Below are 13,163 nucleotides of genomic sequence, written 5' to 3' on the forward strand. Positions count from 1 at the left end.
TCTCTTACATTTTCCCACATTTTTGTATCACTTTGCCAATAACTCTAAATTCTTTCTCTTTAAATCTTTAATTTGAGTAATTCATGTACATAATGGAGGATCACGTCACCTATGCTACATTGTATTTCCTTTGAAATATCCATACACATGCACATATGCCACTTACATCATACTACCACTAATAAATGATGCAAAATCGACAGGTAATGGTCACTTTTTGAAAATTAATCACACTATCAATTTCATCAAAGAGACTTAAATATCTGAAGGTAAAACTGTTATAAAGTATTAAATGGCACAGAACTTCTGCGACAAATGTTCCATCCTTCATGTATTTGGTACAGCCAATTCTTACACTTACCATCATCTTTGTGACACATTGCAGGAGCTTCATCCTCACCGAATGGACAATCTAAATTCCCATCGCATGTGTGTTTTTTGAATATCATAAAATCATAGTCAGGCGCTTTGCACTGGAACATTGCATGATATCGACTTCCAAGGGTGAAACATACATCTGAAATAGAAGAGATTCAACTTGAAATTTACATATTATAGCATACACTGACCTTTTACCATATGATTTTTAATACCATGCAACAGGTGGACATTCGTACATACACATTTGAGTGGTTTTGTGTTGAAATATCAAAAATGAAGACAAAATTCCTGATGAAAGACAAAGTTAATGAAATCACATATTTATCAAAACATTGGGTGATTCTATGAAAAGCAGTAAACTTGAAGCTATACAGCAGACATTAGCATTTAAGATTTATCACAACTGAATGAGATCAAGTTTAGCAATTCAATCTGTATAGATACAGTCTTCACATTAATTAACTCACCAATGGCTTCGTCCGTACCATCTTTGCAATGATCATATTCATCACAAAACCACCAATAGTCAAGGCCGTAGTTTTTGTCATAGGGTGACAGAAATGGTGCTATGCAAGTACCATCGTAACATTGTAAGCATGTTTCATCACTAATGCTGGTACCATCTACAGAGAAACATGGAGGTAAAGACAGTCACATATCCACTGTAAGATTGGTATGTGAGTTAAGTGAAACAACTATTGAAATGAAAGAATAATAGCCATATATCAACCTAAATAACAATACCATATGACAATTTGTACAAAATACACGAAAGAATAACAGTCACATATCCAATAGAGGTAATAATATCGAAATTACAGTCACATATCCAATAGATGTCATAATGGAGAAGAAATATCAATTACATGGCCTTTGAATAAAGTCCACATGGAGTACGCCATGCCAGGTATGATACACAAAAAAAGTATACTTTTGTCTCTACTTGTTCAATACAAGAGGCGAACAAAAAGATGCACCACTTCAGCACACCATCTTGGCCTTGTACCAGTATCTTGAAATATCACGTACAATTTTCATATGTGACCTGAGTTAGCTTAGATATTATAAGTTGACAGATGTTGGTTGTAAAGTGAAATCACAGAAAATCAATTCAGAGATCAATTCCTCATATTTACAATATCATTTCAGATTACCTTAATCTCAGTCTTCACAAAACTACCGTAAATTTTGTGAGGTTTTAAAAATTTGCAAAACAAAAAATTTTTGAAGTTAAGATTTGCAAAATAGAACATCTTTGATATGTACCAGTATTTGTGTAGTGAAGACATCAAATTAACACATTCAATTTTTACACCTAGAATAATACCATCCAAATACTCACTGCAATATTCATCTCTACCGTTTGTACAGTCATTGATGCCATTGCAGATACGATCTCGATGAATACACTGCACAGTTGAACACTGAAAATATGAGTTGTTCTTGCACGGATCTGTTTCAACAAAAAAACCACATTTCGTCATTCATTTTTGGCAGCAGCAGTCTGATCTAAACAACAGATGTACAGTAAAGCTTTATGCTTCTCATACTGTTTTCTCTGTACTTTTAACAATTCTCACTTTCATGCATGTAGCACGAAGTCTTCACAAGTCATCCATTGTATCTGTCATGTGCAGTCACAACAGTTGGTCTTGCCCCAGGCATGTGTACTTTCTAATGTACATGTTGTATCCCTGTCTCTGTAACTACAATGTACATCAGCATATTGAAAACTTACAAGGATAAACCTCAACAATTTATGAGCAGGTGTGAGATACGGACAAGCAGCTGTCTGTGCTTGCTGTAGGCTATAACAGAAAATACAAGTTCTGTCACACTACCTTGATCGGTATTGATTTCAGAAAAACATTGAGAAAACTAGCCCACTGGGATAAGAAGTTGTAAGGTTAAAAATTCGTCCATTCATATGTACGTTTGATTTCTGAAAATGTACGGCATTAATTTTCAGTGCAAAAACTTAATTAAAGTTTCAAAAGTGACAGGCCAAAGGAGCATTGAAATTTAAGCAAATGGTTTGCAGTAGCAATTAAGGGTGAGATTTACAGTAGGAATAAAGATTTCCAAATATAATTTCTTCTACTTTATCCACATAATCTCACAAAACTCATGCAAATATTCTCCATATATGATACGACTCATAATCAATCTATTCAAATAAGCTCTAACCAATCCACAATGTCTTCCCAAATGTTGCTCTCAGACAATGTCTATTATACTTGGCAGCAAACCTAAAATCCTCATGGGCAATCATGGTTGAAACCTGAGACAGCATGAACTGACAGTACAATTAAATGTAAGTTCTGAGAATGTTACATTGTAGTAAATGGTGGCACCCTTTATATCAGAGTTGTATAAATGCTTCAATACATTTGTTAAAACATGAAGTTTTCCTATAATTATGCATAGTACCAAGTGTTTAAAATTTTCAATATTTAAAAGTTTCTGATGATACAGTTTTAGCAGATCAATTTATGACTTTTATCTTTCAGTAATAAAGGCACCAATTCATGATGAACAATTAACAATTATCTCTAGACTCCAGCATGGGACAACATTTTATCAGTCCTCTCCATCTCATTTGTTTCCTTAGAATATTGATGAAAGTGACTAAAAAGCAAGGAAAATCAAAAAATCATTTATTGGTTTCGTATAATTTGGTAAAGTACGTTAAAAAGTAAATAAGACAACATCATCTTAGTACTTGTGTTGTGGATTTTGCCGAATAATATATCACATCACTGTTTTCATCATTGAAAGTAACATTTTCATCTATAAAGGTACAATTTTATTTTCTACTGCTAATTCTGTAAGTTGCCTTGTCTTGAAATCTGTGAATGACCATAAAGGACAAATTCTTTGATAAAGCACTATAAACACTGATTTATTTTTTAGATAGTTAAAAATATCATATCTCTATGGTTCTACACTATCATAAATTCAGAAATATATCTATGGCTCTATACTATCATAAATTGAAGAAAAGACTATATGCACAGCTGGATCGAGTTTGTAAAGGCATTTCCCTTTTGTGAGAACTAGGTTTTTGTGCTGTCATCTTACCTGGTAGGAGAACCTTGTATTCAGCTTGAAAGCCTGAAAAAGATCTCGAATAATCACTCATAAATTGGAGCCACAGATAGTTGCCGCGGGAGACCATCTCAAATGGTGCTTCACTCGCGCAATATTTATACGACGTCGCACTGTTGAAATCAATCCTGGAGAGATCATTGCCAACATGAAGGTAATCCCTTTGACAGAACATGGACTCCTCAATGTGAAAGACGGAATTGAATCTCAGCCGGATGTGGCTGCCTTTCGGTGCCACTATTGTCCAGAGACAGTCTGAGTTCTCCGGGTATGGTTGTGGGAAATTTGGCGACTGAATTATTCCTGATTGGCCGACAATAGTCTCAAGATGCCGACCACACTCTGTCGCTGCAAAGAAAAGTGATTTAGAAGTGATTGGAATCAAAAAATAACTACGGTATATGGCTCACAGGATTCTACATCAAAATGACAGTTACATTTTCCGACCTTGGATTTCATTGTTGATTCCGTTCCTCTTTTCTGGGGTATTCTCTGCTGAAATGATAATGTGGTCACTTTACTCCTTGGGTATATATTTTATTGATTATGGTTTGAGTGAATTGGAGCAGACGACAACCAACATGTTGTCAATTTGACTCAACAAATCAATTCATTTTATGTCCATATGCAAAGTTTCTCTCAAACAAAGCCATGCCATAAACATAACTGCATGAGATTGATAAGTAGTCTGCTGGAAACCTAAAACTTTTTTGGAATGGAAAACTAAATATACATACTGCCTTATAACTGATACTGTACTAATTGTTAAATGAGCAATGAAAATTAATTATTATCAGTGGTAATATTTTGCCATAGCAGAATAAATTGATTTATGTGCTATAAAAGAACTTATTTCATATACACTGTACATCCTATTTTACACATTTTTTGTCATTATTGAGGTTTTTTCCTGAATATACCAGCTAGTATTCCACGGACATTCCCGTAATTCCCCATAGGTTGATATAAGTGTAATATTACTCCAATTTTGAAACAGCCAAATAAAAAATTCTGCTGGCGTGAAGCAAAATTTTTCAACAACGAAATACACTTGATTCAACAGCATACAAATAGATTATCCTTGCAGTGCAAGCTACACTCAAAATAATATTTGGAACATGTGAAATAGGAAATAGTGAACCATCAACGTAACTGGTAGGAATTGTACCTTTTGAAAAAAGTCTTACAATTATCACATTATATGACATTGTTTTGCAGTTCTGTTCATTTTATAATCACAGCATATCACACTTTGATCTTTGAGTTTGAATTGCGCACAGTTAATAAAAGTCCATGCAATGCATTGATATACATGAAGAATAGAAGATTATGCCATATCTACTAAATCAAAGTTTTGCCTTACTAAGAATGCTCAAAGAGATTAATATAGCTATATGAAAGGATTACGCAGGTTTTCAATCATGCGGTAATTTAAACAAGATGGATCAAGGAGACTTACGTGATTTTTCAATGATTTCATAATTGATGTGGAACGATACTGTATCCATGGTATTGTTAGTATCAGCTGTAAATCGGTACTGGATATCAACATGATTAAACGGAAGCACCACCGGGTCTATCCTGGGACTGCCACAGATCAGCCTGGGTAGTTTTTCACTGTATAACAATGCTTCTGTAGTGTGTATTTTGATATAAGATTCCATACAGTCGATGCTCGGTGGTATACTGATTTCCATGAAACGTAATCTGTAGGAAGGAAATGAAATAGTTTTTGTTTAAAGGTGGACTGCCTTTAAATTTTTCATCAAATTGAAGATTTGTGCCTAAATAACATTTTAAAAATGAGTGCCACATTTTTTTTACATTTATGAACAAAAAAATTCCCAGGCTGATAATATTGTGTTCAAAACAAGGATTTTTTATTTAAGAAGTGAAACCTGTAATAAGGTATAGAGTGAACAGAGAGTTTTGCAGTATTTCTCAGGGAAAATTGTGGCCCCTGTTAATTTATGATCAATCATTAAATCACATGTCTCAAACCAGGTTTTGATTGATCATGTGGAGAGTCTATTTGTAGAAAGTAAGTTAAAATAATAATGAAATCAAATTTCATATAAAGTTTCAGTATTTTCAGCTTTACCTTATTACATTATATACCTTTTGAGTTGATGATATATAGGCAGGGTGAGTAGAAACAACTTACCTGATGACTTTACCTTCCGGGGCTAAAATGCTGTAATTACATTCAATTACTGACATTGCAGCATTACGGGAAATGTTGGGTGACGTGATATCTCCAGAAACAGCAGCATTTGTAAAGTTGCTGAAGACCGTTCTCCCACATTCTGCAAAAGAAACAGGGACTTAGAATCTTGTCCTTATATTTAAAAGTAGCCGGGTAATTTAAGAAAGTAGACGGGTGGACTGCGAGGGAGCGAAGCGACCGAGCGGCGAGTGAGCGTAGCGAACGAGGGGGGGAGCGCGAGAGGGGGGTGTTCCCCCCTCTCGCAAGGCGAAAAATGAAATTTTTGAGTGGAAATGGTGTTCTCTGGTGGCATCTGAGGTGACATTTAGCTGAGACTGAAACAGTACTTTTGTTGTGTGTCTTAGACGTGGCTCACATACAACAAAACAAACAAACATGATTTTGTTTTGTTTGTATTATTAATGGCACACTTATGGTTTTCTTTGCATTGAAGATTTAACGTTTAATCTTAAATCACCTGTAGTCTGCTCATTTCCCATTCTTCATTACCACATAGTTTCTGAAACTTATGACACAAAGTGAGTGATTGACAGAAATGTTGCAACAAATTACTAATAAATGCCAACCGTGCAACTCATCGCGTCTCGCTGTCCCAAATTTGATCAAAGCAGATATGCAGTATGGCGTTGGAAGGAAACAACTCTATTTTCTTTCAAATTTGCTCCACGAGTCCGTGAAAAAAATGATTCAGAGGGTCCATCGAAGACACTATCGGACAACCCAACATAGAGAACATGGAGAAGCGCAGTGAAATTGAACCCATGCCGGAATCCACGACGATGTCCAACAGGGGATCAGCGCCACGGTGAAGCCGTGAGCCGTGATGATGATGCGCCGGTCGGTAACGGTCGGCAACAGACATGCCTGTGACCGTGGATTCTGGTACGTAAAAATAATCAATGGATTCAATACCCGTTCAAATAAACAGTTGGTTCTTAAAAAAAATCAGTTCTAGCTCATTTTTTAAAAATTAATCTAGCTAGAAAATGCGTCGGTATTGCTCTGAGAATGACTTGATTTGTTGAGAAGATCATACTCGTAGTGACGTTGGCAGCCAGTGCAGGCGCGGCGGCGGAAAACTAGCTTGCCAGACTCTCATGCCATGAACTTCGAACCGTCGATCAAAATCACATCTTTTCGGCGCTTTTCTCTCACAAATTCAGCGAAATTGAAGTTTTTCATACATAAACTAAATGCATTGTTGGAATCAAGTATAACTTTCGAACGGGCTTTCTTCGGGAAAAAATATTCCATCGACAAGGTGCCAGTGGCCGACGCCACATTTCTTTTTGACGGCACCGTTAAAAATGACCTAAGATGACCTTCATACTAATCAAACCAATTACACTGCTCGTAACAAAGGCAACACTGTTTGACAAATAAAAGATCGGGCTAAAAAAGCCACAAATGGGTATATAGCCAGTTTTGTGTTTGTGCAGTTCCATGCGGGGGAAAGGGGTCGTGAAACTGGCAGTGCAATACCGAAATTAATAGGTCTATAAAAATCTAATTACGTTAAAAGTAGCCGGGAAAAAATGCAAAACAGCCGGGTTTTTTACCCGGCACCCGGCTTCTAAGGACAACACTGGATTAGAATCTTCATGCCGGACATTGCATTTATCCATGGAAGAGATGTTCAGTATAACAACTGGTATTTACGTTAGTGTGTGGTAATGATGGAAATGCATTGTGGGATGTATGGTTTCAACTAAATTCATCGGACAAAAAATTTACAAAATTAATGATAATACTCTTTGTAATATGATAATACCCTTTTATACAGCTTTAGTAAAGCTGATGGGCGAACACAAATGTAAAATAGTCAAATACTTTACAAAGTCAGATCACATGCACTTCTCTATCATACAGCCCATGGGAAAGATTATAGATCATTGGAGCCAAATTCCAGTAAAAAATTTAAAATGGACAATGGGAGCTGTGTTATATCACCAATTTAAATGGCTCTATTGTAGAAGAGTACAGACATTGCATTTCAAATCATTAGTTAAATTCATGAATGAATGAATGAATTTTACAGATGTATCCACTTCAGTTTGAACAAATTCTGCAAAATTTTACAAACAATATAACACAAGTCAGAAAATAAGGGGGCACCATTTAGCCTATAAGGAATACAGAAACAGGAGTTTCCTTTCCAATAATATCATATTATTGTGATGTAAGCTAAAAAATTGTTACATCGTTGTCATTGCTTGCTGTTGTAGCTGGCAATCTTCTCTTATAGAAAAACTGATTTATATATTTCCCTAATGATAACTTCATTAGACTAGGTTTAGAGTTTGTATGATCCTGTCCAGACCATAAAGGTCACAGCTACTGTGACACAATCTTCTCGTTTTCATTCAATTATCAGGCTCATGTTCAGAGTGACTTCCAGGAGAAAACTCATTATAACCAAAAGTTGAAGGAACTGCCTTCAGGCAAAATTACACGGTTGGAGTAAAATTCCAACAAACGTTGTTGAAGGACACTCTTCACACATCAGATGCAGAAAAACGTGTAGTGGAATCTTTGTGAGCTAGTTGCTATAGTAACTGTGATTGAACAGACTCTACATTTTGCATTGTAAATATGCATTAAGTGTGACAGTAGTGCGCATAAGACATTTCTGAAATTTAGTTTGTATTTGTTCACTGCATGCATGTTCCATTGATATACTTTGCCGACTATTCATACTTCATCTCAGTGAATTCCTTTGGAGTTCAGTCGCATGTTATGAATTTCTACGACAGATTTGAGAAAACTATTTGATTGGAATTGATTGTATAAAGTTTACGTCCTCAATTGACATAAATTTTCAACTTGACTTCTACACTCAAACCTTAACTTTTCAGGATCTGTAAGCATCGCTGTCAGGTTCCAAGTTGCACAATACATTTTTCTCAATACCAATGTTATTCAATGTCAAGTACATGTGTTCAAATTTAATCTCTCCACCAAGTCATTTTTGATAAATTTGTGAACTTACCTGAGAAATTTTGAAACTCATACGATTACAAATTCTTGCACAAATTTGAAAATGAAATACTGCTTACTGAGCAATGCTACCTGACATTTTTATACATATTTCCAAATATCAAATGAAATAAACCACGTCTATTTCTATTGTGCACTTGGAGGAAAGATTTCATGATACTAAAAGTTCTCCCACCTATCAAAACTTCATTGAAGAGACAAATCTGTAAAACTAAAGTAATTTCCCTTGTATGAAAACCAGTAATCTATGACCATAAAGGAGCAACATAGGACCTGGTGGAAATCAAACTTAGGTGACACATGTATGTACCAGATGCCTCAACACAGCAGTTAACTCAGATAATTTCTTTAATGTTGCATTTGTGACTTCAGTGTCAACCTTAATGACTTTCATACTTTGAGCTGTTTTATGTTTAACACTCTCTTCTCTCTATACTTGTCCATTTGTCTATTTGCATTTCGTAACATCAAATTCATGTATGCTGTTTTGCATTAGCACAAGAAACAGTGCTGTTATTTACAATCATAATTATTTGGAGATTGGATTTTATTTGTAGTGTAACAGCGACCTTACATTACTGTTGTGAAAACCACCACAAAACTGAAATGACAGACTGTATTGTGAACTCACATCTCAAGCATTTGTATTTTCTGGGAAGAAACGTTTGACTATACCTCAGTGGCAATATTCATGGCTCTTTGATAAATTTATCTATATACAGATCTACCGGTATATACATATTACCAGAAAACTCACTCTGAATGTAACGGGCCAGGAACATTCTTACATTAACAAACTTTCCAGCAAGTCTTGGTTTGATGTGAAAAATTTAAACATTTCTGCTTTCCCATTGTTCATATTTGTATCAATATGTAGGAAAGAATGAAAATCTTGGGTCTATGAAAATGCTCTTCTTGTACGTTGTGCCATATAGTTTTGGCAGAAGTTTTGATAAAAAAAAAAATGTTTCACTGCTGGTTTTTACTCTCCATGCACAAATGAAAAGAAGTTAGCTGAGGTACTTACCATTAACATTGCCCGGTGCAGTCGGTATGCTAGCCACTATGTGACTCAGAAAAGTGAACAGAATTTCTGCAAGATTAAAGACAAAATACGGAAACATCACTATGTTTGACTCATATGGAAGAGGAAATATATATTTCATGTGTTCAAAAATATTCAACAAGAGGAAAAAAGTTTGTCGGTACACTTCTTTGATAAAATGCCCCCGATGAAAAATTAATTGCTATTTGGGGCTATCATCGTAGATTGAAGGCATGCTTCAATGAATGTCTGTCTTCATCAAAGTTGAATTACACTTCAAATAAAGTATGTATGGTTTGAAGTAATATTAGCATTGTCAAATTGTCAGTAGCTACTATTTGCATTGAATTCATTGAATTATTACAATTACAAAAACATTTACAGGGAAGTTTGGATGTGAATTTGAAGGTCAGTGGTTTCAGAAATTTAACTTTTGACAGATGAAGTGGGCATGCTAATTGCCTTCATCAAAAAAACAATATTATCTTAATTTCTGTTTCATAACAGGACATAGTCATGTGATGGGTTTTATTTCTTTATTTCTTTTATTTATTTATTCAGTTATTATTATCATCTGACATATTTTGCTTCACTGGGTTTAACACTCAGATCTCAAGTCATCGAAGAACACAGAGGTCAACGAGTCAAAGCACATATGATTTGTCACGTTGAAATGCCTTGTGGCATGTAAACTTGTCAACACAGCTGGACTGTATGTACAGTTGTCCAATGTTATGTTGATGACTTAATGTTTGTCTGTGACAGAGATCAGTTTTTCAACAGTAACATTGTAATATTGTACCTATTTCATTGTATTTACTTTACAGAAAAGTAAAGGGATATGAACCAAAAGTTATGAATATTTTTTCAAAAATTAAAACTGTTTAATATCTTTTTAATTGAATTTTTAGCAGCTTTCCATCACATGGTTGACAAAACTTGCATCTGGCACCTGTATATTTATTGAAAACATAGCACTATGCAAAAACTCTGCCTGTCACATCTTAAAGCAAATATTACGCCATGAGTGAAGATCAAGAATTCATAATTAAAGACTTACTTGGACAAGTCTTCCATAATATTATCTTGTTTTGACTATGACAGATTTTGTCAATTTGAAAGCTGCCTACAACACATTGGTGCAACAGATCTAGTATCAAGATTTTTGATTGATCTTACATTAGAGCTTGGTTGGAGACAAAACTGTCTGAAAGTATAGTCTGATATGAAATTTATAGAAGAATCATCACATTTAATGAATGACAAATTTTACGTAAAATTCATAAAAGCAAAGAAATGCAAATTTTAAAGGTGTCAATGACTATTTCATCAGTAATTATTGTAAACTATGCAACATTCAGTAAAACAACTGCTTGCTGTTTGTATTTGCCTTGCATTATTAAAACCCTCTCATACAGTCCTCTTTAAGGTCATTGTACCTTGCAACTTTGTGTAGTAAGTGACTTAACTGACTTCTACATAGCACCATAACTGTGTAACTCTGTTTAGGGGCTACGCATGGACAAATCTCTTGTGGAATCCAAAGCATGCTGAAGGGCGACAGAATCAATAATGCATGATACATGTCTTATCCCCGTCAGCCCAAATGCAAAAAGCTTGTTTTCTCAGATTTGACAAGCGTGTTGTACGTGTATCTGGTATATCCACATGTAATACTAGCGCAGAATTTTGTGAGAAATTAGCGAGAAATGGACACTTTCCTACTTCGTGCGAGAAGGGTGTGAAATTTCATTTTTTCTTGCACTTGACCTGGCAGAAGAGTGTTTTATTTTTTCTCGCAATCATTTGGTGAGAAATTACTTTTCTCATTCTATATCTGTACGAAATTGATTTTTCGCGGTCAATTGACCAGAAATTAGTTTTCCCCTTTATGTTCTCAATTGATGACGAAAATATAGTTTTTTGCATATATACAGCTATACAGTCTCATTTAAAAACTCATTTAAGTCTCATTTAAAAACTTACCTTTTTAAAGAGAGTTACTTGTGTGATTTTTAACCATTTTCATTGCTCTATTTTTTATAACCGAAATGTAGTGCGCCTCGAGAAATCTTTTACATGGAAGGCGTTTTTAAAAAAATAATTATTATTATTATTATTACAGTGAATATTAAAAACGACTTCTCTCTAATTGACTGTGAGAAAACAATATTCTCCGAGTTGTTGCGAGAAAAATTAACTGTTGCACATTTCTAGCAAATGCAAGAAAGCGTCTATTTCTCACTATTTTCTCACAAAATTCTGTACTAGTGAGGAGGTGTATCTACTTGAGACATTTTCAAGGAACTTTGCAAATGGAATAACAGCAGTGTAATGGCAAGCTTTTGCCACTTTATGTACGGTATTAGCTCTTTATGAAGCAGAAGTTGAAATATTAATTAATTAATACGTTTTCATGGGAAACACTTTTAAATTCGTTAACTGACTTGAAGCAAATGAAGCGAATGAAACAAGTAAGCTATAGTTTTATATCTGCGAATTTCACCAAACTTTTCCTCGACATTTCATTAAGTTATATAACTGCTTGAATTTTGCAAAATATTATTTTGATGCATGTTCTGTATCTACATAGACTAGCTGGAAAACATTTCAAGGCAGGAAACTTTCATATATTTTCAATTGAGAAATTAAGCTGGGTAATAATCTCTGGCTGAACGACTGCTAATTATCTTCAACTTTCTAAAAACTTTAATTTATGGCAACTTCAATGGACTTAATATATGATTTTGGTAAATCTTTTCAGTCAATGGATTTGATGACATGGAAAGGATTTGTTAGATGGCTTGGATGAATTTGACAAGTTCTGTTGATTAAGATTGACTTCACTAAATTAAAGAAGCTGACAGATCAGTTGAAATTCATTCACAGATGGCCAAGATATGACATACATTAGAAAACTTAAACTTAAGTCAAATGGATTTTAGGACTGTAAGAAATTGCCATCTCAGCTGGAGACAGAGAGTTCAACAAACTCTTGCTTGAAACTCAAAAACACACTTGCTTGAAATACTGATGTGGACTCGAGGAGACAGCAGTCTACTTTATGAAATACATGTCTGAGCTAGCTCAAGGCTTGACAATGCCAGAAGATGCCGGGACTCTTTCTCTCTGAAAGTATTGCGGAAGCTTTTCAGATTCGACCCTATAACCTATAGTAATCATCTGAAGGCAAGTCAACACTTGAAATACAGCTCTACCAAAACAGCAACCGCTATGTACCGTAGTAAGATTTTGGTTCAGTTACGAGTCATGCTTCAGCAGTTCTTAATAGTTTAACAAACTATTTTACAGGATGATTTAATTTTGTAATACCGGTATATCATAATACTACGACAAAAAACAACATGCTCTATGAACCGAGCCATTGAGGTCAATAAGATCATA

General features: G+C 34.8%; 1 protein-coding gene across 2 annotated transcripts in view; it reads right to left on the bottom strand.

The window, feature by feature from the left end:
- LOC139147297 (suppressor of tumorigenicity 14 protein-like) overlaps window positions 1-13,163 on the bottom strand; it is a 39,227-nt gene that overhangs the window by 4,490 nt on the left and 21,574 nt on the right. For both annotated transcript variants that reach the window (XM_070718345.1, XM_070718344.1), the window contains exons 3-9: window positions 9,741-9,806; window positions 5,654-5,795; window positions 4,949-5,196; window positions 3,463-3,837; window positions 1,724-1,834; window positions 849-1,004; window positions 362-517 (exon numbers count right to left, since the gene is read on the bottom strand). In XM_070718345.1, the coding sequence (XP_070574446.1) occupies window positions 362-517; window positions 849-1,004; window positions 1,724-1,834; window positions 3,463-3,837; window positions 4,949-5,196; window positions 5,654-5,795; window positions 9,741-9,806 (1,254 nt within the window). The remainder of the gene's footprint in view (window positions 1-361; window positions 518-848; window positions 1,005-1,723; window positions 1,835-3,462; window positions 3,838-4,948; window positions 5,197-5,653; window positions 5,796-9,740; window positions 9,807-13,163) is intronic.

The sequence above is a fragment of the Ptychodera flava genome, chromosome 13, assembly GCF_041260155.1.
Source record: "Ptychodera flava strain L36383 chromosome 13, AS_Pfla_20210202, whole genome shotgun sequence".
In the NCBI taxonomy this organism is placed as follows: domain Eukaryota; kingdom Metazoa; phylum Hemichordata; class Enteropneusta; family Ptychoderidae; genus Ptychodera; species Ptychodera flava.